Source organism: Lichenostomus cassidix, chromosome 18, assembly GCF_008360975.1.
Source record: "Lichenostomus cassidix isolate B80296 chromosome 18, HeHo_3.0, whole genome shotgun sequence".
Lineage (NCBI taxonomy): Eukaryota > Metazoa > Chordata > Aves > Passeriformes > Meliphagidae > Lichenostomus > Lichenostomus cassidix.
Genome location: NC_139498.1, coordinates 6,336,959 through 6,363,416, shown reverse-complemented (window position 1 = coordinate 6,363,416; position 26,458 = coordinate 6,336,959). Strand labels below are relative to the sequence as shown.

The 26,458-nt window shown below is 45.0% G+C and overlaps 2 protein-coding genes and 2 long non-coding RNA genes across 4 annotated transcripts in view; 2 read left to right on the top strand and 2 right to left on the bottom strand.

Annotated features, from left to right (window-relative positions):
• TMEM94 (transmembrane protein 94) overlaps nucleotides 1-12,144 on the bottom strand; it is a 50,487-nt gene extending 38,343 nt beyond the window's left edge. The window contains exons 1-2 of the mRNA XM_085077748.1: nucleotides 12,035-12,144; nucleotides 3,766-3,892 (exon numbers count right to left, since the gene is read on the bottom strand). Of these exons, the coding sequence (XP_084933874.1) occupies nucleotides 3,766-3,789 (24 nt within the window). The 5' untranslated portion in view covers nucleotides 3,790-3,892; nucleotides 12,035-12,144. The remainder of the gene's footprint in view (nucleotides 1-3,765; nucleotides 3,893-12,034) is intronic.
• Nucleotides 12,135-12,824, top strand: LOC146429578 (uncharacterized). The gene is made up of 2 exons (XR_014855602.1): nucleotides 12,135-12,385; nucleotides 12,634-12,824. It is a non-coding gene; the product is annotated as an uncharacterized LOC146429578 (long non-coding RNA).
• A 1,410-nt stretch (nucleotides 12,825-14,234) lies between these two features.
• Nucleotides 14,235-19,822, bottom strand: LOC146429577 (uncharacterized). Its single transcript, XR_014855601.1, has 3 exons — nucleotides 19,142-19,822; nucleotides 17,481-17,560; nucleotides 14,235-14,597 (listed from the first exon to the last, which is right to left on the bottom strand). It is a non-coding gene; the product is annotated as an uncharacterized LOC146429577 (long non-coding RNA).
• Nucleotides 19,823-19,941: 119 nt separating this feature from the next.
• GRB2 (growth factor receptor bound protein 2) overlaps nucleotides 19,942-26,458 on the top strand; it is a 49,579-nt gene continuing 43,062 nt past the window's right edge. Inside the window, exons 1-2 of the mRNA XM_085077737.1 lie at nucleotides 19,942-20,065; nucleotides 24,944-25,163. Coding sequence (XP_084933863.1) covers nucleotides 25,086-25,163 — 78 coding nt within the window. The 5' untranslated portion in view covers nucleotides 19,942-20,065; nucleotides 24,944-25,085. The remainder of the gene's footprint in view (nucleotides 20,066-24,943; nucleotides 25,164-26,458) is intronic.

Sequence of the window (26,458 nt, the reverse complement as noted above, 5' to 3'; positions counted from 1 at the left end):
AAAGGTGAAAAAGGAATGAGCCTTCTCTCTCATTCGCATATTTTACAGGAATGTTTCCTTCTCATTGTTGGAGGGATGCACCTTTGTAAGTGAGTTTTTATATAGCTCCTACTTCAGTGCTGTCCTAATTCTGTCTGGGATCTCCCAGACATGCAGAGCAATCACTAAAACAACTGCTTTCATTCCACACAGAAAGGGGTAAAGGACTGGCCCAGCCAAGCACCACCTCAATAGCTTGCCAAGGATTACAGCTGGCTGATACCAAACAGGACAGGCACTGCAAAGACTGCCAGTCTCAGCATACTGTGCAGCTCTGAAGACCATGTACAGGTGTCAGGACTCACCTACCCTCCCTGGACAAGCTCTTCATCTCCTTTCCTTTCCTGAGCTTCAAATACCTCAGTAGGCACAGCCCATGTTCTGTGTTTAAGGCCAGAAGGGCAGAGATTAAGTGGCCTCAATATTCACAATAAAACCCAATGCAGGGTCTGGTTATCACCTGTGTGTTGGCATTGAGGTGAGATTACATCGGTGTGTAATCTCACAAAGCTCTCAGAGCCAAAGCTGAAGGGAAGCAGACACTCTGTATTTATTTAATGTAACTTCAGGAGAAAGCAGAAGAGAGAAAGAGGCAAAACATCCTTTATCCTTCTGCAGGGCATTTTGTTTCCTAGACAACAACTTTAAACTGCAGAAAACAAGAAAATGTCCTAATGGCACAATTTTTCCCTCCTGCATACTAAGGAACTACTCACCTACTCCTTTCAACGCAAAGAAAAAAAATGAGAGAAAAAAGAAAATATCAACAACAAGACAGGGTAAGAGTGGATAAACCCTCACACAACATACTTGTGAGACCCTTTCTTTATCACAATGCTTGCTGATCTGTTTCCCATGGCTTTGTACCTTTTGGAGACTTGAATGAAAGTGAATAAAACAACTTGCTTGTGTAATACCAGGAACAATTCTTGTGCTTCATGCAGTTAGAGGTCCCCACCTCAAAACCCCCAGCTTTGGTCATAGACACAAATGGAATTGGATTAAATTGCTTCTTCTTGTTTACCCCACTGCTGAGAGACCTTGCTCTAAAATGTTTTGTGTTGGGCAGTAATTTGTACTACGTAGTTTCCTTCAGGTATCAACTGGTATCAGACATTGTATCTGGATATGCATTTGTGCATTAAATAACAGAATGAAAGAGAAGGCAAAGAGTTGGGATCTGAAGATAAAACTGGGTCTTGAAATAAAAGGCTGAGTATAAAGGCAGGGACTGACCTACACAAAATGTGCAGCACAGATGAGAGACGCCTGTGGAAAAAAGATCAGTTTGTGAAAAAGCCCTTGGAAGAAGAGCTGAGCTTTTAGAGAGCAGCAGGGAATAAAAAACAGAGATGCAGTCACTGGCAGGATGAGAAGTGGCAAAGGACTTGGGCTACTTTTCAGTCCAAAGGTAGGACTGCAGCTCTTGTTAGGCAACCTGGAACAAGGACCAACAGTGCTGGAGCTGGAGCGAAGTGGAGCACAGCACAGCCTCCCTGAATACATTTCCAGGCTCTGGCCAGGAGGCACAGTGCTGTATCCAGGCTGCAGCAATTACACTGGGATAATACAGCTCAGTTGTTATGGGTAACTGTGGAATGGATGATGTCAATAATTTTTATTAGTTGTGTAGCTGCAAATCCAGCCTACGTCTAATGCAACACAAACCCAGGAGCCTCCCACTGTCCTGTGGCACCCAGTGCTGCTCTCTCAGTATGTGCTGAGTGGTCTTGGAGAAGAGATCCTGGCACCTTTCACAAGGATTAAATTCACTTGAGAAACACACAGAAAATTAAAAAGTCAGAGGAAGAGGAGAAGGAACAAGATATCAGCACATTTAATTTAAGAAGGTTTTGGCTCTGCTCCTAAAATACTCTCTGCCTTTCTCTGCAGTGTCTGGCTTCTGGCAAAAACTGGAAGCCAGCCTGCTTTACACCTGACAAACTCAGATCCTCAGCCACTCCTGACAAGGGAACTTATTAGCCAACTGGAGCCAGAGGACAAGTCTCTCATCTGAGTGACAGATGTCTGTGCTGCAGCAGTGCTCGGAGCACATCTCCTGCTCCAGGAGTGCTAACTCTTCATTACACACATACATTGAAGAGATTGCTTTCAGCCAGATTTGGGACTGATGTGTTCACGTGGGTTCATTTTATTTTTAGCATTTTAAAATAAACCTAGCAATCAAATTTACTGCTGAGGTTACAAAGCAGGTTAATTTGTTCCCTTATCAGTGGATATGCATCTAAGCTCTTCACTTTGGGAAGGAAGATGGATTCCACCTTAAAGAGGGTGAAAAAGCATCTGCAGTATTGGAAAAAAAAAAAAGGAGCCAACTCCTTAGTACCAAATAATAATCACAGAATGATTTGGATTGTAAGGGACATTAAAGATAATCTAGTTCCAAGCCCCTGCCATGGGGTTGTTTACAAGAATAAAATTCTGTTTCCTCAGAATCCAAACAAAATAAGTTGAAAAATGCAGCAGTATGTATCTGCGGGGTTTTTTAATTCCTATTGAAAAGAGCGTGGTGATCTCTTGCCTTCATTTTTAATTCCCATTCAGAAAGGAGAGAGAAAACATTTCAGGAAGTCAGAAGAGGAGGTTAGGACTTGAGAACACCACAATTCCCCCTGTAATCTCCTTGTCAGGACACTTGCCTAATAGGCCTTTTAAAGGTCTATTACAATACTGTCCATGCTGCTGCCTGTCCAGCAATTTGATATGATCTTCCTGCATTGTACAGTGGAGAATGTCATATGAGAAAGAGAGAGATGAACCAAAGATAGTGACCTACAGTGAAAGTGTCCCCGCTGTGCCCTGTTCTCTTTGGTGCTCTCAGATCCTACACAGAACACACCCCTGCACAGAGTGGTAACTGCATCATCTCTGAAAATGATCAATACCAGATTAGCCCATGATGTCATTAACAAGTGAAAAAGCAGATAATTATCCTCATTGGAATGTTAACTCCATGGTAATAAAGCAATTTTATATAAAACAACATAGGTCAAACACGTCCTCTGAGCACTCCAGCATCAAGAGGTTCAGGCAGGTGTGAGCCCAGGCCTTCCTGGTCTAGCACAGCTCAGAGCAGAAACCCAGAAAAGAAGCAGTTGAGCAGACAAGTGCCACAGCTGATTGTGAAAAACTGACCTTTAAAAGTCACTTACACTGCTGTAGTATTTTTTAGTGTCGATCTGAGTCTAGATGAGTCCCTAACAGGTGCTCTGCACCAATGAACAAAACAGGGGTGCATGGAGAAAGCAGAGGCAGCCAACACACAATAGCTCACGGTGTGGTGAGGAAAAAAGCCAAGAATCTCTCACCAGAGCCAGCTGAGACCCCAAGTTACCACCAGCAAAACTGGACTCAGATTATTTCATTGTCCTGGTTTACTTAAAAAATCTTCCCAGTGAATTCAGCCTCTCAAGTGAAGCTGAGTTGTGTCCATGGGAATGGAGCCCCCGCTTAGAGCTCAAGAGAGACACAGCAGGTGTGACAGAGGACACCCCACCTGAGCTGTTCCACCATGGTGCCTCAGGCCCACCCTACAAAGGATTTCCCTGCTGACACAGGGATGTGAAGGTGACAGAACTCTCAACTTTGATACCAACCATGGATTATACCAGAACACAATAATGGTGAATCTTAACCCAAAATAATGAAAGACATTAAAAAGGACTCAACACTTGAGTTGGGTGTGACTGTTATTAGCAAACCTACCTGACACTTCTCCTTGAGGTCCATGGCTGTGCAGTTCTGTAAGCATGTCCAGCAAAAGGGGATTGCTCCTCAGGAGAGAATGTCTCCTAGGTAGAGAAGAGCTTGGCTACATTTACCACATCACCATCTGTGGAAACAGAAGGAGAAGCAGTCAAGTCTCCCACGTCGCTTCCTTTACGATAAGAAAGTGATGAAATTCACAATATTCAAATTACAGGATTGGTCTTTAAAAGAAGAAGAACTAGAGAGCTGAATGTCCATCTAGCAGTACATCAACCCACCCCGTAACTTAGAAGTTATCTTAACTCTCCCCAAAATCTGGCATCTGTAGATGAATTAAGTTCCTTGCAGTGCAGAGTAAGAGTGTTATTGTAGTTCTGACAGGCTTTTGGGCAAGCCTCCAAAAAAAGGCTGACAAAGCCTGGATTCCACCAGGTGTTAGAGCAAGCTGTCACCCATGGCTGTTTGTTTTGTTACTCTTATCTACCAGGAGCTTTGTCCAGCTAATCTCTAATGGAGCTAGCAATAATGATTCTTCCATTTGTTGAACATAACATCCAGCCTTTGACAAGGCTGTGTTGCTGGGCTGAGCATGGATCTGATCACCAGGCCACAAGTCCTAAAAACAATTCCAGATGACATAGGACCTAGGCCTTTTATCTTTCTAGCAAAACTGGGACTAACAGAATTGAGGTAGGAAGCAGCCCTGGAACTCACATCCTTTTTCTAGCTCACCCTCCTCTTTATCTCCCATGGCACAAATTTGTTCTCCTTCCACAATGTTTTTTTTCTGGTCAAAACAAAGGATCTGTGTACATTGCTCCAGAGGACTCTCTTACATATAAACACAACATGATATTATAAGATTTTGCTATGATTGCATTGGGAAAGTCTTTGTGTTGGTTAGTAATTCCTGGTTCTATTTCTTAATACCAAACAGAAACTCAGAGCTTGGACATATCCTTCTCCTAAATCCAAATAAACAAGGAAGCAGCTAGATATGTAAATCAATCCAAACCACCCACACATCTCCTAGATACAGCAGGACTGGCCTTTGCCAGCTGGGATTTACCATCCTGGTTTATAAAACACTGCCTTCTTCAAAGGATTCTCGAGATCCCATCCTTGAGGCTGTCACCTACAGCACTGCCCTGACAATGCTGCATCATTTCAAGGAAAACAAAAGGCATCCAAACCTTACTCAGAAAGCCACTTAGTCCCACTCCACAGCGTTAGATTTCAATATTTCCTCTCCTGCAGGCAATCCTGCACCTGCATTCCAGGGGGGAAGCAGCAGGCATCCAATATTCAGAGTGCTGGTTATCAAAAATCAGCCTGCAGAACCACAACCAGCACCTGCAAGTGCCATTTTTCTGGCTGCTGGGCTGGCTGGCATGAGCCACCAGTCTGGACTCTGCCCTACTTTTCTGCTCTGTGACCTTTCAATGTGCACACAACCAGGGAATAAAGTTATTTTCAGTCACTTCATATCCCTGCCAGGCCAATTAGCAACTGCAAAGAGAAGATCAGACAATGTTACTGGAGTGAAGCCGACAAAGAGCTCCCAGCAAAAGGCTAGGAGTGGGAAGGAGGAAAAAGTACTTTTGTGTGTTGGCACACAGCAGTTTAGAGCCTTAGTATGTTGCCTTTAATTTGAGAGTGATTTCAGTATAAGGGAAGGCAAGACAAGATGATTTTAAGGAGAAAATGGTCACTAACAACAAAAGGACTAAGATAAATCCATGATTCTTCTTTTTAGTCCCCTCCAAAAGAACATTTATTAGTAGATCTACTGAATGACTTATGCACCGTGCCCTCACTTGTTCAAACTAAACTAAGAGCCTGAATTTCTTTCTGGATCTGGATTTCAAAAGCATCCAGCAGGGGTGGGTCGCTCTGGCTGCAGGGCAGGGGGTTGAGCAGGGAGGCAGCTGGGCAGGAGGCAGGATTTCTGCACTGCCCTCAGTGACATTCTGGTTCTGGCAGCAAACTGAAATGTGATCCTGAATGCAAAGCACGCCATTCCTTAAAGTTCACAGCACATCATCTGCATGCTTAGGAACACCACCCTGGAGTCCTTCAGTGCTAGGAAGCAGGAAACACACCAAGGGTGTTAAAAATACAAAGGATTGGCTGGAAAGAGTGAATATTCCCCGTTTAGAGAAATTTGAAAGCTGTTACAATGGACAATCTAACAAGAGCTTATGAATATAATCAGTGGTGCACAAAGCACTGCTTCATCATCCTACATGTTCAGGGCTTCTCCAAAATTTGAACACACTGACCAGCCCAGAAGCAGTTTAGTTTTTCTCACATCCCCAGTTTAAGGTACCAGCAATGGTAGATTGTAGACATTTCACACAGAGAAAGCAAGAAGGCAAGTCTTTCCTGTGCCAATCTGGATACACAGAACAAGGAGAATGTTTAATTTTCCAATGTTTAAAAAGGGTTTTCATTTAGAACCAAGAATTCCAAACACAGCTAATCCCAGATAGGTGGGGATATCTTAGTGTTAGGTTAACGGAAGCCAAAAGCAAAGACAGGCTAAGATGATAAATCAATCTCCCTCAATTTCTGCACCTGGACTGGCACTGGAGCCATAGGAGATGTGATTTGCATGCTCTCTTTTAAATGCAGAATTTATCAAAATAAAACTGCAAGAATTGTGTCATTCCAGCTAAAAACCTCACACACATTACAGAGGTCTTGTAAACACTCTGGAAACAGCTTCACACACTGAGGCTGCAGCAATTTAATAAATTCTGGAGGCAGCTTGCAGATCTGCAGTTGTGCATCCACTCACTCCAGTCCTTACAAAGTCCTTGTGTGCTCCCCTCCCAGATCCCTCTGTTTCAGGGACTCCTGCAATTCCCACCTCCAGACATGTCTCTGATCATCCCTACCCTGCTGCAGGGACTCTCCACACTCTGGACCCGTTCTAGTTTTGTGCATTGCTATTCCACACTGGAATATCTGCTTCCTTCTGTCCTCCCTGTTCTTATCTCTCTTCTGTCTGCCCAGGCAATTAGTCACGTCGACATGTTACACTCTGCAGGACAGAAATGAAGTGGGGCTGCTTTGCTGGGACATGTTGGAGGGTGTCAAATATTCAGCAGCAGACAATCAGAGATGCCTGAAGCTGTGGCTGCTCTAATCAGACACCACATGCTCCCAGTGCAGCCAGTTTACCCCTTACACTTTCCCAGCACACTCCACTCTGCTCAGGATTTTCTTGCCTAGAGCAGTTTGTGAAATTTGGGAATGGCTGGATGTGCTGTTCAAGTGTCGTCATGTTGCGTTCAGCCTGAGAAATATTTCCAAATCATTGGGTAAGAGTGAAAACCAACACAGGGTTCACCAAATAATCCAATGCTAACAGCAAGCCAACTGTCTGGAAGTCCTGTATGCCAAACCCAGCCAATTGTTACCCCACAGCTGTGGGAAAGGTCTGTAATCCACCTTGGAATATCTCTATTTTATAGGAATAGTTCAGCTCCTGGGCTGCCATGTGTGTCTGATGTCCTTTTCAAATTGGTAAATATATTCCCATTCCCCCAGCTTGTTTCAGTTTGGACGTGCCCTGACCACGGTGCAACTCTTGTTAGCTTGATCTGAGTATCAACAAGTGTTTGAAACGTGCCTCTGGACAGCAGAAGCAGAACTCTGCAAGGGTCCATTCACCCTTCTCTTAACCAGATCGTCTCTTCAGTAACAATGTCTTACGCAGCCAGTATTTATATAAGTAAAAAATACTACAGCTCAGATTTTCCTTTGAAATCCCAGGATTTCAAACCACATCAGTATGAGATAGCAGTGTTGAATTTTAATAAAAAACTATACAGCATGGTATATTACTTACAGAACTTATGAAACAACTGGCAAACAGAAAGATCAGGTAATTAAAGAATCTATAGACACTTGGAAAGAAAAATGTGTTTCAGGAGCTGCTGTCTTTAGGGAGAAAAATAAATCAACCTAATGATACTATTTCCCCTAAAGTGTTCAATCACTGATGCTTTCATGTTATTTACTGAAAATTCTCAACACAGATTAGTCTATGAAAAATGATGGGGAGTGTGAACATTTCTTGCTGCCAAAAGTGAATTCCTCAAGAACAGAAGCCTGATCTGTCACCAAGAATAGAAACACGGGGGAACAGATAATAACCTAAAAAAGCAGCTGCCTTGGAGAAAATGGCTTCGATTTGAGCTGATTGTTTTGATATCAGCAGAACCATACGGTCTTCCTACTCATGAGGAGCTGATGTCTGCCTGATAATTTACAACATGGGCACATTTGCTGATATATGGCCTTCCAAAGGTGCATCAAGTGATACTGTCAATTGCTTTGAGACCCACTGAGAGCACAGAATAATTACAACAAGGGAGCTGGCAGCCACGCTTCTTGGCTTGAGTATCTGCCTGTGAAAAAAGACTTGTCAGAATTTGGGCCAGCTAAACATTCTCTGCCTCAATAACCCCAGATTGTAGATAGGAATATGCATATCTGCTTCAGAGAGAGACTGTGAAGTAAATTTATCAGTATCTGTAAAGTGAGATCTTCTGAAATAGTGTATATGTGCTAAGTATTATCAACTCAGTAGCAGTCTAATATCTCATTTGAGCCTGGCTGTAAAGAATCAGGAGTTGATTTCACACAGGCTCTGCTTCCCTTCCTAAATGACAGGAATCAGAGAGAGGTCTATCCTACTTTCAATCACAAACAGGATTAAACTTGAAAAGAACTTAGAGTTTGTCTTCAACTGACAAGTATTCCTCTTGGAGGTGAAATTACTTTTTGTTTCAACCTTACTTGCTGAGAGTTTTCCAACAAAAAATATCTGACTACTTCCTTCTTTCTTCAGCACATTCAGGACTTGCACATTGGACTATTTCAAAAGACACTCATTGCTCAAAATGAAACCTAAGCAACAAAGAGGGAGAAGGGGAGTAGGGAACAGCTTTGGCACATTCAGAAGAGTCAGACCTTTGGTTTACTGGCAAGAAAAAGATTTATAAAACAAGACGTTCCACAACTACAATAACACTTTTGTTTTAATTGTGTTCTGGTGAGCTGAGAAGCAATTATCCAAAGAAATATGATCAAAAGAATTAGAAAACTAGTTTAGTCTACCTTACTAGGGGCTGATACTGTTTCAAATCAAGGTATTGTAAATCTGAAAAGTATTTGCTGTGCTCATTTTTCCTTACTTGGTTAAAAGAAAAAAGGGTGTTTGGGAATTAAAGGAATGCTTTCTTTCTGCTTCAGGTACTGCCTGCCACAGAAAGACACAGCATGTAGAGAGCCTGGATCAAAGTGAAAAATGCAACAAAAGGTAAAATTCTGAAAGGTGGAAGGGACCCCTCAGTTTCTGCAGAGAGATGAGATGTTGTTGTGGCACTATGTCTTGAATAGAAATTTTTACAGCAAATCTACAGAAGAATTCACTGTAAAAGTGACAGCTGTCATTCATCATCATGATATTGGTTATTATGGTAACCAGGATTGTATAACTACCTCCATTTAAAAAGAAATAATCCTGAAATGCTAGAAAACCACAAAAAGACAATGGATCAAAATAAAATTAAGCAAGCTTGTGCTGTATTTACAAGACATTCTAACAAATCAGGTTTTGCTGATATACACTGACTCAGAGACAAAAATGCAGCTTTTTCTCTTAATTCTAGATTATAAATAAAGGCGTTGTATTTTTAGCTTATAGTAAATCTAGGTTAAAAACCATTCTTATACCAGTGTTTGCCATTTGGAGATATTTGATAAACATAGTGCCAATGGGAAGGTGTTCTCTGGGACTTCTCCAGAGCACTCAGCACCCAAAGGCCATTCAGACCAAGCTCAAACACCCATTCCAAGCACAGCACAGCCCTTACCTAGAAAAGACACTGAGCAGTTCACAGATTGTGTATTTTGCTCTTCTCACAACAAGCCCCATGAAAGTTTTATGATGAACATGTGTAGGATGAGCTGCGTCTAGAAATAGGGCAGTGAGCTGCCTCACTCTGCTGTGAAAGGAAAACAGATCTCTGCAGCTCCTTAAAAACTTTCCCCCACTATTCACTCAAGAGCATTCCAGAGATCCAAAGTGCCCTATTTAGTGTTCAAACAGCCCCATACATTATCACACATGCTAACCCAACCAACCCAAAGCAAACCCTGCTCCCACAGGACGATGCTGCCCAAACCCAGGCAGGTCACTCTCTTTGGCCAACCCTACCCAATGTCTTTTGGCCAATCCCCCGTGGTCCCTGGCCCTGTTCCCAGCCAGCCAGGGGGATATAAACCTTCCCAAATCCACACCTTCTCAGGATTGTGTTTCTGGGTGCTTGCAGTGTCTTCCAGCACCTAATTTGGGTAGGGCTCTGACAGATCAAGAAGTAAACAGAGCTGTAGCATAAAGATTAGAGGACAAAGGTTTGTTTTCTTGCTTCCACCTGCAGTACCAATATTGATTTGTTTGGTGACTGAGGCTAGAAGCACTAATATCTTAATCCTCTCATCAGATGAAAAATGTTGGTAAGGTGTTGGTTTAAAAGGTCATGGTTAAGAAGAATATTATGTAAATTTTTTTAATAAGCTTGAGTAAAAGGAAATATAAACCACTTCTCTAAAGAACAAAACGTATCTTGCATGAAACCAGCACCATGTAGCTATTTCTACGTATGCTTATATTAGGCAGGCTTCTTGGAAAGTAAATTTAGTTTGCTTGCTAGGGTATTCAAATTTTACTATATCTGAGCAAGTCCTGTAGATTAATGCAGTACAGCAGCTGTTGAGTAACAGTTTGTTTATATAGAAACCTGCCTTTCTAAGTAACCTAAAGTGTTTCATAGAGCTCATGTACTACTATTCCATTGTGTCCCATTGTGTATGAGCTGTCTGTTCAACTAGGAAGTTTGTTCTACAATTTCTGGGGGAAATAATAGGATTTTAAAGAAGCAGGCCTTAGTTGCTTCCTTTTCTGAGAAAACATGAAAATATCTACTTCGTGGTAGCTGCTTCAGGAAGATGGATGGGTGCTCATGCTCTCTGCTACTACCTTGGTAACTTTTAAGACTGATAGGACTACCTTAAGGAAACTCTTCTGTGGCACAAGATTTCCTGTGAAAACTCAGTGCATGTTAAATGTGTAACTAAAATACTCTCCACTCCTATCTATGGGTTTTCCCTTCGTCTCTGTCTTCTGGGTAGATAATATAATCTAAGACTAACTTCTCATGCTTTATGTAACGGGCTTTTTAAAAGGGATTTGTTAGGCTTCCCCTTATCAATAATGGCCTGTGTTATGCTGATAGGGAAAAGCTCCCAAAACGGACAAACAGAAAGAATGCAAGAACTGCAATGGATCACAGCTTTTGCAAATGGAACAGGTCTAGGGCAAAACGAAGTGTGCCATGAACCACTGCTGATCACAGCACTGCGATGAAGTAGGCACAGGAGTGAAGCAAAATGAAACAAGTGGCTGAGTGAAGGCTGCTATTCCAGCTGGAAGGGGTCTGGGGAAACTCCTGAAGGCCAGAATTTGGGACCACACGCTAAACCTTTACGCGGAGCACGAAACTGCAGCTACCTCAAGTGCACGGCTGATGCACACCGCTCGGCCTGGCTCCCAGCCCGGTGCCGCGGGGGATGCTCCCAGCCCGGTGCCCCGGGGGATGCTCCCAGCCCGGTGCCGCGGGGGATGCTCCCAGCCCGGTGCCCCGGGGGATGCTCCCAGCCCGGTGCCCCGGGGGATGCTCCCAGCCCGGCGCCCCGGGGGATGCTCCCAGCCCGGCGCCCCGGGGGATGCTCCCAGCCCGGAGCCCCGGGGGATGCTCCCAGCCCGGTGCCCCGGGGGATGCTCCCAGCCCGGTGCCCCGGGGGATGCTCCCAGCCCGGTGCCCCGGGGGATGCTCCCAGCCCGGTGCCCTCAGGGATGCTCCCAGCCCGGTGCCCTCAGGGATGCTCCGTGGCGCTGCGAGCCAGAGCCTGTCCCGCAGCTGTGGGAGAAGCCCCACCGGTGCGCTGAGCAGCCAACACGTGTTTGGAGCCTCTTTTGTGTGTCCTTTTCTAATTTTATTTCTCTCCTAAGCCTCTGGGTAACGCTCGACGAGCTGCGGGCAATGGGGCCGCGGGGCTGCAGGACTGCCGCGGGCTCTGCCTCGGGCCTCCCCCGCCGTGGCGGGCGGACCCCAGCCGAGGTGGGAACCCCCGGCCCCGCTCCCCGGCGGGCCGCGGCCCTGCCCTGCCCCGCCGCCCGGGCCGTACTCACCCGCCGCGCCGGGCGCTGCCAGCGGGGCCGCTCAGCCGCCGGGGCCGCCATCACGGTCACTGGCAGACGGGACGCCCCGGCGCCGGGGGCCCGCAGGGGCGCTTCGGGGCCGCCGCAAGAAGCCGCTGTCTGATTGGTGCGAGCCCTCTCGGCCGCCCACACGCAGATCGCTGATTGGCTGGGTAGGGGTGGCGCGCGAAGCCGGGCGCCCGCCCTGGCGGCGGGTCGGGGCGAGCCGTGAGGGGAGGCTGAGGGGAAAGGGTGGCAGCGCTGAGGGGGCAGCGGGCGGAGCGGCGGTTCTCGGGCAGGGGTCACCCTCAAGGCTACTCGGGGAACGTCGTGGGGACGGTGGTGAGGGGCAGTAAAGTGATTCTGGGGTGAAGGGAACGCGGGAGGGCATGGAGAGAGCCCGAGAGCGGCCCGTGGCCCGAGGCTCCATCCCGTCGTCAATGGCAGGACGTGGTGGGTGCCCCAGGGAAGGGGGATGAGGGACAAGGGGGCTCCCTTTGCCGGGGCTGTGCCGCTGCAGGAGGAGGTGACACCTGCAAGAGGATGGTGACACCTGCAGATCTCCCTCTGAAAAGCCACTTTTGCCGTAGAGAACCAGCAGTCTCCGGAGCCGTGGGGTGACGGCACACGCAGGGTACCAGGTGCACAGGAAACCATGGCAGGGACGAACACAAACCTATCCAGCCGCTAATCTTAACGTGAAATCTAAACCTCTGCCGAATCTGGAAAGGAAGTCAGAGGTGTGAAATAAAGACGTCCCACTGCTGTGCCTTTGCCTGCAGACCTTTGGGGCTGGACTTCTGAATTCATAGCAAACAGGGTAAATTGAAAAGATGTGTGTCCATCAGTTTTAATTCCTATCCTATTCGTGTAATTCATTGCAGAGTTTCTATTATCCCAAGCTGTGATCTGGCAGTTCCCACGTGAGATACTCTGTTACAAAACTCACGTTGACTAGCTTGCTAAACTGCAGATGCCAAAGCCTGGTGCACTTGTTTGCAATTTTGTACAAAGAGCTTAAGCTCTGCGTTGTTTTCCCTGCAGATGCAGCTTGGGATAAGAATGTAGCATTTTGGGAGTTTACTCTCTACTTCTATGCTCCTTGGAGACAGTTTATTTTGACAGTGCCTGGATGTACACAGTGCAGGATTCTACAGGTATGATTTCAGCTCTTTTAAATACAATTTAAGTTTTACTGAGGAGAATGAAGGCCACAGAAATCTGGTTTTCCTGAGCTTGTTACTCAGAACAGTTTCCTAGAATCAGTTACCAAAAACCCCCACAACACCTGAGTGATGCTGGAAGTGGTTTTGGTGACTTGGAAGGAAACAAAACGGCAGATCTGGGGGATTGATGGTGTAATTTAGATACAGTACAAGGAAGGGAAAGGAGGTAAATGGCCTACTTGAATTGCAATAACACAAAATCATGAGCTGTGCTTAGTGCTGCACAAGCATCTCATTAGTGCCTCTTTAGATTGTTCTACCCCCATAAAATTTACTTAAATAGTTGAAGGTTTTAAATAAAAGGTCAGCGTAAAGATACATCTTGAACAGAGATCTGGAGTCTGGGTTATTTTGCCTCTGACACTGATTCCCTGTGGACCTTAAACAAGCCCCTAATAAACCCTGTTTTCACTCTCAAGTACACTGTGTATAGAATTTCTGTCAAATGTGTGCTTACAGTGGCTGGCAGGCTGGACCTTTAACCTGTTGGTGCCTTTATTTCCTCCTTGGTAAACCTGATCTAACTGCTCACCTCAGGGATCTCATGCTTGCCAAGTGTTGAGAATAAGTGAAAAACATCAAAATGCATTATTACAGGGGTGATTGGAGGAGCAGCAACACCCTTGAATTGGCCAATGTTTCTACAGATTCAGAAATAGGAGAGGTATCCAGAGAGCACTTTTCCCATGTATTTTAGTAGTGGATAACAAAGGGGAAACTCGAGGTAAATGCTGTGAAGCACTTGAGGCACTAAGCTGGTTTGATTTTTGAACCTGAGAACTTTGCTGTAAAGATGTGTTCTTCAAGACAGTGCTCAAGTCATCATCCTCTCTATGTTTTAATATTACGGAATTGTGAATGAATGGTAAACAAGGTAATGTTAGTTCTGGATGTTTATAGCAGTGTAATATTTTGGTATGGAGAAAACCACAAATCAGGCAATTTTGCCTGCAAATTAAGATCACTTCCCATACTTCAAAACCGCTCTTAAAACTATACCTTGAGTGCTTTTTTCCCCCCACATCCTTCTATTTCTTGAAATTGTTTCACCATGTAAAGGCCTCCTATATAATTTTGGTGGGAAGTGAGCTTACAGAAATGAAACAATGCAAACCTGTGTGGGTAGGCTGAAGAAGCTTCATTTCATGTTCCCCATATCTCAGCGCAGGGATCTGCTGGCTCCTCCTGGGACCACAACATATGGGCAGAGCCAGGGCTCAGTTTGCCGTGAGCTTCCGCCTGGAACAGCTTGTGGAGCTCGGCAGATCCACAGGAACTATTTGACCTCCCTGCATGTGCCTTTCAGTCAGTCCTCACCAGAGTGGCTGCTGCGGGTAGAGCAGACATGAGAATTTCAGTAGGACCACTTTAAAGCAGGTATTGTATGCAAAAAAACCCCAAACCTTTCTTTGCCTTTTTTTTTTTTTTAATTAAGTTCTCTGACAACGTGTTGAAGTTGCATTTTAATCAGTATTTGACAAGTAGTGTTTCTAAGCAGAAGTGCAAAGTAATTTAAATATAAGTAAATCAGCGAGAAAATTTTGTATTGTTTAGAACAGGCAGTTGCTGTTTGTCTGATTTCCCCCACCCCTCTGCATATTTCATGACAGATGAAATTACTATATTTATAATGTGTGTAGTGATAAAAGGAATTGAATGGGGAAGATTGATGCAAAAGCTGTCTGAGTCTTAAAAATTAAAATGAGTGGTTGAGTTGACCAACACCTTTACCAAAGCTGAAGGGAAGATAGTATTTCATTTTAGCTGAATTACATTACTTCCCAGCTCCTATGCATTGCTTAATAAATGAGTTGTACATAATTCAGTGTCTAATTATAAAAAATGAGTGAGGTGAGATGCAATATTCCTCAAAAGAGAGAGATTCTGCCTTTTAGTAATAAGCAGCATCTGCTTTGTTTTTCTCCAAACTGAGAGGTAATTGAACTGACAATTCCAGGCTGTCCTGAAAATGACAGATGACTGGATTGGGAGTAGGAAGAAAGCAGAAGTCCTTTTGTACTAAAGAAAGGGAGGTGGCACTCTATCGTTGGATCTGGTTCCCTTTTACAGATCTCTTTCAGAGCTTAAGCAGCTTTGAGTGACCCCAGCCAACTGTTTTTATTGTTTAATTTCTTAATGTCAGTGACAGCTACTGCAGATCCCAGGTAGAGCAGCCTTTTCTACATAGTCAGTTTTGTAAATCTTGTAGTTTCTTCTGCGTGAGCATAGAAACACAAGTAGTATGGGAAAGAATCTGCTTTTATTACATTCAGCTTGAGTGTAAGACTCACGGGTGATTTTGGACCTCTTTTCTGCTAGTTTTGAGGCTAAGTTAAGTTTTCTTGTCTGCTGGTCTGTAAAAGTCAGAACAGCCCGTTTGTCTCACATGGTGATTAAGCTGCTTCACAAGTGCTCTTGAGATCTGTAATGAGTAAAATTGTGAAGCTGTTTTGGCAGATCAGCTGTTCTGTCTGGGTCACAAGCTTCAACACTTATTGATTGCACTTGGGCAGATTTACAGAGACAGACAGTTGTGATAACAGTCCAGAGTGTGTGTGAGAAGTCAGGGCAGAGCATTAGGAGGGTTTCAGCTGGCTCAGAAGTTAAAAACTATCGATTCTGTTCCTAATGCTGTCGAACACTGGCGTTAGTTTATTGTATGGCTTTGGGCAAGCCCTCTATGCCTCTGTTTCCCTGTTTGCAGAACATGGATATTTATATATTTATGTGTACACATCTACTATCTGTTATCATACATCTTTTCTATCCCTTTGATATTGTTGTCTTTAGCACTAACACAAAGCTGCAAATCAAAATGAGACAAGTAGCCAATATACAGCAAAGTAGTTACTCAATTCATTCATTATCCTGCTCTAAAGAATAGGCACAGAAAACACATTTGGACAGGGTTTTTTCCTTAGCTTTGCTGTCTGATTCCCTAATTAGTCCTGTCACACAGTGTTCCAAATATGGGCATGTGGGGAAATCCTATAGACCAGAAACCTAAATCTTGAATTAAGGTTTTAGAGAAACTCTAATAATAGCAGTTGAGTTTTACAGACTCCCCTCCTTAGTGTCCATTTTAATATGTCCTGACAAAGGAAGTGAATTTGTTGCTTGTTCTGTCTCTGTGTGGTACCTGCAGCTCTGTTCCAGTCTGTGGCCTGACTTTAGATTAGAACCTCAGTGTTAGATTTTCTGAAGGTATTCATTGTCTTCCTAGAGCAGGTTATATTTGTTGCTTTTTGGTTGCATCAGGCATGTTTGAAGCAACTTCTGCTCCAAGACAGACCCAAATATGTAGTAAATGGAATAGTTTGGGATTTTATGGCTAATGTCCCTGTTTGATTATCACACTGAGGCCAATGTGGGTTGATGAGAGAACAAAAAGGCAAGAAGGTAATATTAATGGAATAAATCTCAATAGCCCCATTCCCAGCATTCCCCATTCCCTCCTTGCTGTGCCTACATTCCTGGCATTCCCCCTGTGCCGCACCCACTGTATCCCTGTGCATCTCAGACAGAGGTGTGTACCCAGGCAGTCCCCCCACAGCTGTCAGAACAGTCTTGTGGCAGTAAATTTTCAGCTTGGAAGAAAATTGATCGGGGCCTGTCTACATCTATTCCACATTCCCCATGGCAAAATGTCCGATTTTCCATGGGAGCCAGCTTTGTGTCCTGGTTCATACATCAGGCTGCTTAGATACAACTTCTATACAACACACATAGTGTTACCCTATACAAACTGCAACAGTGCAATGCAGAATCACAGCGTGAAATTTTGAGCACCTTCAGATGTACTGAGCCAGTCAAGGGTTTGCTTTAAAAAAAAAATCACTACAATTCTTTGAAAGCAGGAAATGCGTCAGAGGAAGAAAGGTGCATATTATAAACGTATTTCATTACAATTATTGTGCCAGATGCCTTCAAAAAACATTGCAACTAACGCAAAGTTTCTTAAATTGTAAATAGTGTATTGTAGTTCAGGATGATGACAGATCCTCATGTCTGAAGAGTACAGACTTAGGAACATGACATTAATATGAGTATTCCAAGCAGCGATTTTAAATCTTGAGTGACTGCTTGACCCATTTTAACAAATATTCCTCTGATCTATTGATAGTAAAACCCATACATTTATTTCCCCAGGCTGCTCTGAGAAGTTTAAAAAGGTATCCAAAAGAAATGTCAGACACAAAGATTTTTCTTACCTTCTTAAAATACTCAGAGCTAATCTTGGATTATATTTTATCACCATGAACTGTCGTAGAAAATTCGAGCTATTCCTAGACTAAAAAAAAAAAAAAGAAAGAAATTGAACCTTCAGCAAAACAATGTCTCTGTTGCCTTTTTCACCCTTGCTCCCAGCTATTTGAGCTGGATTTTGGCTTTTGCTGTAGCAAAGCTGCACGATATTGCACAGTGAGTTGTGTGTTTCTATATAGTATTAACTTGTTGGCAAGCTGGGGGAACATTCTACATGGATTGGTTTGCAAGCAAGTACATCTCAGCAATTCCTCTGTCAGGAATATCTTTCTGTGACTTTCTAATCTCCACTATTTCTGAAATTCATTGCTTGTTTGATTTTCTAGGACTGCCCTTTTACAGTCAGGCAGCTGCAGCCCCATAAAGTAGCTGTCATTCAATTGGCAGCTGTTTGCCATAGCTGGCTTTTCAAGTCCAGCTAAAAGTAGCTCCTATAACTTCTCTGAGATGTTATTTAACTTACAGAGACTTACTGAGAACTTCTGAATACTCTCTTTGAGGGCATTCATGAAACCAGAGATTCTGTAGGAGTGTTCTAGGAACAAGTACTGGGGACTTGAGTGATCTTGGAATCTAGCTCCCATTTCGTCAATCCTTGTGTCACTCTAAATTAATCACTTCTGCATCCTCAGAAAGAATGTCTGAAGCATTTGTAGCATTTCAACTCCTAAAGCTCCTTTTCTCCACCCTTTCCAATTTTTGAATGAAGTATGGGGAGAACTCAGACCTTCCCCCAATACCCAAATCTAGGAATAAGTTAAAACTCCTTAAAGACCCCTGTTAGGATGAGAAAATGGTCTTGCCAAGGGTTTAAATTTCATCCAATATTTATCAAGATATTTAAGCATTTATAATGAGAATGTTAGCATGCAATGTTTGCAGGACAGGATTTGTAAACCAGATTGTCAGACGCTGTGGTGAATATTCTGATGGTACTCAAGTCTTGGTGTGGATGTAAGCATGACCCCCTAGCGGAGTCCAGCCAGGGAGAGGAAACAGTGTCATGGTTTAAAAAAAAAAAAAAAAAGTGTTTCATTGGAGGCTGAAAATGTGTATCTCTGTCATGAAACAAAGTATCAGTTACCTACGCCTAAATTAAATGTAGACTTTGGGCCACAGTAATCCTAAAGTGACATGAGCCCAGCTGTGAGCTCTGCAGTTGATGTCTGAACACTATGGTTGCGCTGTGCTTTGACTGCCCACTTCTAGTTTTGGCATCTTTTTGCAGGTGGGGGAGTGGGGAGGGATAAAAGCAACCTGTTGTAGCTCATCCCTTCAGGGGCTGGGAGTACAGTTCTAGAAAGCCACTTGTTCAGAAACCACCTTTTCTCTCTAGAGCCAGAGGAAAGCCTTTTATTTATGTCTTTCTCAAAGAATTGAGCCCTGATGTTTACCTGAGCAACTGCTATACTGTATAATTAAGAGTATTTTCAAGCTACAAGAATGTCAGGAGGGTCATCCTTGCAAACCCTGACATTAGTTGCCTGTGCAATCTGAATTTTGGCTTGTGTGGATGCTGTAATTGCCATGTGTGAGATCACAGTTTGTTCTTGCAGAGCCTTAATCACTGCTCAGGAGGGATGGTAGCTGTCAAGTAATGGCTCACCAGGTGTGTTCTTTGCTCTGAGCTTGGTGAGCAGCTCTGCACCTCTTGGTGTCTCTCAAACACTGCATGGACAAGCTCAGGTGTTTGTCTGGTAGTTAGAGATTCTAAATCAGTTCTTCCTTGCTGGCTCCATGGTGTGGTAGATGGCCCTGTCTTACAGACAAATGGAGACACAAATTGGGCAACTATTTTGCACAAAGCTGGCGTGGTTTCTCCTCCAGAAACCAGTGCTCGGGGCCTCCTCCACGAGGTGCTAATAGAGTCTCGACAGTAGAACCAAGTTTGTTGGAAAGGACCTGGGAGATCACCAAGGCCAACCTGTGATCCAACACCACCATGTCAACCAGACCACGGCACTGAGTGCCACATTCAGTCTTTCCTTAAACACCTGCAGGGACGGTGCCTCCACCTCCTGGGCAGCCCGCTGCTGTGGCTAATAACCCTTTCAGTGGAGAAATTCTTCCTGATGTCCAACCAGAACCTCCCCTGGCGCAGCTTCGGACTTTGTCCTCTTGTCCTGTCGCTGCCTGGAAGAAGAGCCCGAGCCTCGCCTGGCTACACCCTCCTTTCAGGTGTACCGCCCGGCCCGTGCTGCTGCGCGGCTCGGATGCCGCCTCTTCCCTCCCGCTCCGCGCTCGGTCCGACACGGAGCGGCGGTGCACGATGGATGCCCGGGGCGGGGCGGGGCAGCTCGGGCGGGCACTGCGCATGCGCGGGGCGTGCCCGCGGGGCGGGGAGCGCGCAGGCGCCGCTCCCGCAGAGGGCGCTGACAGAGCGGCTCTCGCGAGAGTTGCTGCGGGACCGGCGGCGCGGCGGGCGGGGGGCCGGGCCGGGGCCGGAGCGGCGGCTGAGGCGGCGCTGGAGCGGCGGCCGGGCCGGGCCGCGCGGGGCCGGGCAGGCGGCGGGAGCGCCCAGCGCTGCGCGGTGAGTCCGGGCTGCGGAGGGGTCCCGACCCCGTTAGCCGCCGCCCACCGCGGGCCGTGGCGGGGCGGGGAAGGGGGGGGCGCGCACGCTGAGCCCCCGGTGCCGCGGCCTGCGCCCCGCGGTGCTCCGCTCTCCCCGCTGCGCTCCGCGGGACTCGCCTCGGCGCCGGCCCCGCGTCCCGCCGGGCCCTGGCCTGCCCGGGGAGCGGGAGGCGGAGGGGATGCGGGCTCTGCCGGTGGGGGGGTGGTTGGAATAAGCCCTGGGCTGTAGAGGCGTCATCTGCTCGGCGAGATTCCCGGCTCACGGACAGCCCGCCGTGCTGGGGAACACCGGGCGGGGGTCGCTTTCCTCTCTGCCCCACGGCTGGGCATTGTTGGCATGTTGTGGTTCTCGGGGCTTATCTTTTGTATTCCCCAAAAAAGAGTTCCATAACTTCGGACCGCTTCCAAAGGTTAAAAGGCTGCGAGTACCCTGTAGGGAGGATAACATCCCTATCTCGCTGTCTCCAAACACGTTTGGGGTCATGCTTCAGACGTGAGCTTCTATGATGGAGAAGGACGTTTTTCTCTTGGCCTTTTCCTTCTCTTCTGAACTTCCTGCTTGAGACCCAGTGCTGGTTTTGTGGGATAAGGTTTGACTTGCCAATATAGTTTCACATAATCTGTAGAAGACAAGGATGCAGCCTTGTTAACTCCCACAACGTCTGACTCAGACACCTCTTTTATAACCTACAGTGAAAACTATTCTGTAGCACAGTTAACAACTGCGAGAGCAATTCACAGATACAGTGCTTAAGGAAGTCAATTCTTTGTTTCAAAAATTATTAAGTGCCTGGGGTCAAGGGACAAAATCTGAAGGACCACAGATGGTTAATCAATCTTCAAACACACTGTTGTTTGTAATCAATTTCTGTGCAAACTTTGGATATTGAGAATTTGTGCCCAAAAAAGATCTCTCAGTTGTTATAATTCCTTGGGTTGATTCTTAAGTTGATTGTCATGCAGTGTTTTGAGTATTTAATAATATCAGCCAAGCTTATAACATTTAAAGTAGTTTTAAATAATTTAAAATCAGAAGAAAATTAACTGCCAGTAAATAAATTCTGGCAGAGGTAAAGTTTTCTGTTACCTGATAAAATGTTTTGATCTGATAAGTATTATCTGTGCTTTGTACTGTAGTTTAGTTTTGTCAGTGATATCTTGAGTTGTCTGGCACTGAAGGAAGTTGAATCACTTTAGGCTAGTAGATCATGAGTATTATTTGTGATCCTGAATATTCTGGGGTTTATATGTTGATGATTTCATTTATATTTTACTTCATTTCTTTATTACGTTATACTTCCTTATTTGGCTAATTTGAATTAGTGTTCTGCCTTTACAATTTTTACTTTCTATTCTTTTGTCTAGAGCCTGACACTTCCATTTCTGCATGTCTTCCAGATGATGTATGCACACAATTTTCTTTCCACTACCCTCAGTAATGTTTTGTCCTTAAACAGCTGATGGAGTTTAGGATTTGATTCTTTCCAAAATCTCCCAATTACTCCATCTTCTTTTTTTTCTCTCTCTGGCTTTTCTAAACTGTTGTTCTAATCCTGCTTGTATCACTTTCCAGAAGAGCAGTAAAACAGTGAAAAGAGAACAATGAGAAAGCTCTCTTTTGTGTAAAAACAGTGCTGTTTGTAAGAGAAATGTAAAAAGCCCACCTTTGCCTGTGTGCTTTTTGAAATATCTGTTGAAAAGAACTTGAGAGTTGTTTCCTGTTGGCCACAACAGGGAGGTTTATATTTATAATTACTTTATTCCATCCTGAGCTGCAGCACTACAGCTAATGAGCATTTACTGTTGGCTGCATCTGCTGCCTTTTTTTTCTTCCTCCCCATTGCAGTATTTTTAAGAGCAAAGGAAGCATCTTACCCCAAGTCGCAGTACGGTGAGAGGTGAGCAACACTGATATTCTGAGAAATCTTACTCATTTCTCTAGCAAGATCATATGATAATTTTTCTGTCATGTAATCACCGTATTCATATATTGATTTACTCATTCATACCAGCCTTCTTCATACCACTCCATTTGCAATCTGTAGACTGGGGTTCACTACAGTAATGTGTCCTGTTGCACTGCTCTCTGCCTGAAGCAGATATAACTGTGCTTTTTTTTTTTCCCCTCATGCAGTTGTTCTGTTCATACTTTAATAACTATGTGGCTGAATGTCTGTAAGAATTTATTAAGTAAGACTGTGAATAGCAAATGCTTCCTAAGAGACTCTAAGGGAATTGTGTTCTGACTTTACCTTTCCTGACATTTGCTGTGTAAGAATCTTGGTTTAATATTTTCAAAGCTTTTCCCTGTTACAGATACAACTTTAGTGCCTAAACTTCAGCTACACTTTTGCCTAAAGTCAGGAAGGTTAAAGTTAACAGCTACACTGTAGCTGCTGTTAATGTTACCTGGAAACATCACTCCTTTATATGTTGACAATGTATCTGATGGTGGTGGTAACACTAATGCATGTTTAAAGAGTATTGCATGGTGAATCGCTTTCATCTGAAATTGTGCTGGAAAATTTCCTGACATTGTGCTGTTACTAAGCTCAGGGAAATGCCAGTATAGTTCTTGGAAATACTTCTTCAGTTTCTCTAAGAAAGTTTAGTATTAACACCTTCAGTTAAAAAAGTAATTCTTAGCTGGTAATGCAGTACTGGGTAGCAACACTTGTGTGCCCCAAAGAGAGGAACATTTACCAGTTGAAGTAGTTTCTTTCTTTAAGTGTGTGTTGAGCCTTTAGTGTATTCTTTACATTGTGCAACGTGGTGTTATGTTCTTAGGTTTGGAACTTTGGGTTTTCAAGCTGCGTTCCCTTAACCGAAGGCTTTTGTGTGCCCAGATAATCACATCTTCACGTGTGGGGTGGTGGTGGTAGAAACACCCAAAGGTTGCTGCCAGTAATATGTAAGAAGGAGTATAAATAGGTGATGTTTACCATGAAAAATACAGGACAGGTAGACAACAAGCATTCAGTGAAGTTTGCATTTTCCATCGCTCTGTACACTGTCATTCGTGTTGCCCTTTAATGGTGCTATAATAGCAGAAAATTATCAGTACCATCAGCCAAACCCCAAGAGGCCGGGTTGGAAAGGTGAGGAGATGGTGAACACAACACAATAGAGGCAGCAAAGAGAAAATATTTCTAGTGAGGGGAAGTTATTATTGCTGTTTGTATGAGTGTGCTGGTGTGATGTGGAAGATTCACATCAGAATGAAGCTTTTTCATCAGCCTTGAGACTAAAGTAAAGGTTTTCAGAATTACCAACATGTAGTGAAGATGATACACATTATGGATTTAATGATGTGTGTTAGTTGAAGCTTAGATCCAGTACATTTATTTCCATCAGTCATGGTAGCACAGGGAGATCATTGTGTTGGGATCTTTGTGGCAGGTGATGCTGTTTTCAGCCTTGCTGACATTTCAGTAGTGCTGTGTAGGAGGACCAGAGAAATTCCGAAGCTCTGTCCACGTCGGGACTCTGCTAAGCTGGTCTTTTTTTTTGATCAAGGTAAATCCTGTAAATACCTCTTCTCATTCTGCCACATTCCTGTGATAGAAACTCAGTTCTGGTGTTTGCCTCGAGCTTCGTTATTCTCTACAGGGAGCTGCAGGTTGGGCAAACATGGGGCTCATGGAATATAAGCATGTTAATTGCTGAACTGCATTTATGTAAGGCAGGTTTTTCTCTGAAATGAGAAATTACTGTTGCCATCTGCTGCCTTTGCATGCAGCAGGGCTCTTTCTGGGCCACAACCGCAGAGCCTGAATTAGCAGGTGCGTGGGTTCACCAGTGTTTGTCAGATCTCTTCTGTCTTGAATTGTCACTGACAAGTGCCAGCTCTCTGTTAGCTCTTCAAGGGGGGATTCATGGTGCGTTTTAACTTATAGACTGTCTTATTCGTGTTTTGATATTTTTTTCTGATTATTTAGTTTCTCTGCTGTCAAGTGTAGCTGGAGTATAGTAAATCGTTCCTATTCAAACCTGAGCACAAGATTTAAGCCTTTTCAGTGACTTGCCAGGTTTGATTTAATGTCTTCTCTGAGCCCATAAGAGGTACAAACTTGCTGATTATCACACTGAATTATGAAGGTTTTTTAACATGTTCCACTGCTCAAAACACTGGAATTTCAGGATGGTTGCTTTTACTTCGAGTCAGCCCAAAGTTTTGTCTCAGTGTAATATTATTTGAGGACACTTTTTGATAGTCATTTCAATTCCAAGAACCCAATAGCACTCTCTGCTTTGTCTAGCTTGTATTTAAATCGGCATGAGCTGTATGAATGGCAGAACCCAAACCGTCGGTGCGTGTCCGGGCGGGTCTTTCCCAGGGCAGCCGGTGGGGAGCGGAGGGCATCCCCTCGCCCATCGCGGGCAGTGCCGGTCCCGTGGTGCCGGGCTCGGGGCTCTCCCCTGGGCCCTCGGGGTCCGGCTGGCCGCGTCCTCCCCCCGTTACATGGCTGTAATTACCGGTGCGAGCAGCGGGAGAGAATCCCGGGAGAGGCGGGAGCAGGGAGGGCCCGCCCGGTACGGCTCCGCCGCGGGCAGCGGGACGCTGCGAGCCCCGGGGCGAGGACCGGCGGTGGCTCCCGGCGGGCCGGTGGCGGGGCCGGTGGCGGCGCGGTGCCGCTCCCGCCCCCGGGGCCGCCGGGGCGGTCATTGGCCGCGGGACGCGTCACTCGGGCGAGCCCGGCCCGGGCGAGCGGCGGCGGGAGGAAGCGGCGGCCGCGCCGCGCCGGGCGGAGGGAGCGGCGCTGGGCGCGGCCCCGGCCATCGATCCGTGCCACTTCCCCTAATGGCCCGTCTCTTCCTCCTCCTCCCCCTCCCCTAGGGCGGATCGTCCCCCGGCCTCCCTGTATGTGAGAGACGGGGCCGGCGCCTCGCACGGAGCCGGGAGCCGCCGCGGGAGGAGCGGAGGCTTCGGGGAGCGCTTCCTGCCCACCGCCCGCACCGCCGGGCGCGGCAGCCCCAGCATGGAAGCCATCGCCAAGTACGACTTCAAAGCCACCGCGGATGACGAGCTGAGCTTCAAACGGGGGGATATCCTTAAGGTAAGTGGGGGGCTCGGGCTCGGGAGTTCCCTCTTTACCCCTGGGCTGTTCAGTTTCTCTCTGAGTCTCTTCCTGTCCGTCTAACCTGACCCTCTTTTGGGTCCCCAGAGAACGCCATCTCCTTTTAATAGGGAGCCTCACGATCTAAATCCTAGTCACATCTCTCTCAGAGCAGGAGAGATTGTTTTGTTTCATTATTAAGCATGCATCCCAAAGTCTCTCGATTCTCCTGAGATTGGAATATTTGAAAACTTAGTCATAAACACAGCAGCAAATAAGCAGAAGTACAAGATAAAGGGGAATTCAGCGTAGAGATTATGAGAGGAAGCCCCATAAAGTAATCAAGATCAATTTGGTATTCCTTTTCTTTGCCTCCTGCCAAGGATTCTAATATCAAAGAACAGTGATTGGATTATTTCTCAGTAGATAATCTTTTAGCATCAGGCTGTCAAATATTGAAGCTGAGTTTTATCTTCAGTCCTGATGAACTCGAGTGATAAGCATGTGGCTGAATATATAATGGATCTGTGCAGATGTAAGTGAATGTTGGAGTGCATTAGAGGAATTTTGGTCTATAGTTCTTTCAATATATCAAAGGCTTTTTAGGCTTCATCTTGGCTGTATTACAGGAATTTGAAAAAACAGTTGAATTTCTACAACTGTAATAAAACTGGACACACAGAACAAGGCCAAAATTTTATTTTGTGGGATTGTAAAATACAAAAATCCTAAGTGATTCAGCCTCAGTGAAGTGTAGCTCAGAGCTTTGTTGCTTCCAAGTAATAAGAGCCATATTGCAAAATGCTTTAATGTAATTCATTCAGAGTCACTATTTCTCCATAAAGGTGGGCTTTACCTTCCTAGTGTGATGTATTTGGTGTTAAGGTATTTTAAGCTGCTTTTTTTCTAAAATGCCTTGAGTAGAAGCAGTTTTGAGAGGTGCCTTTCCTGCAGATGTAAGGCTGTAACTGTGTGTATGCTGACAAATCAAGTCCTGCAGACCTCTGTGGGATTACTCATCTGCTCAACATTTTTGCCAGGGAAGGGCTTGATTTTAACTACTATTTTACAATACGCTGGAAAAAATAATCTTTATGTGTAAACTTAATATGTGTTTTTAATAGCTGATATTTCAACTGTGTCTTTGTTAAAAGTGTGAGGCCATCAACAGATAAAGGTTGCAAAAGTATATCATGCTTTGAGATTGTTAACTTATGATTACATCTGTACATATCCAACACATCCCTGGCCCATAATTGGCCTAAAAACTCCTGTTGGACCTGTACACCTCAGTG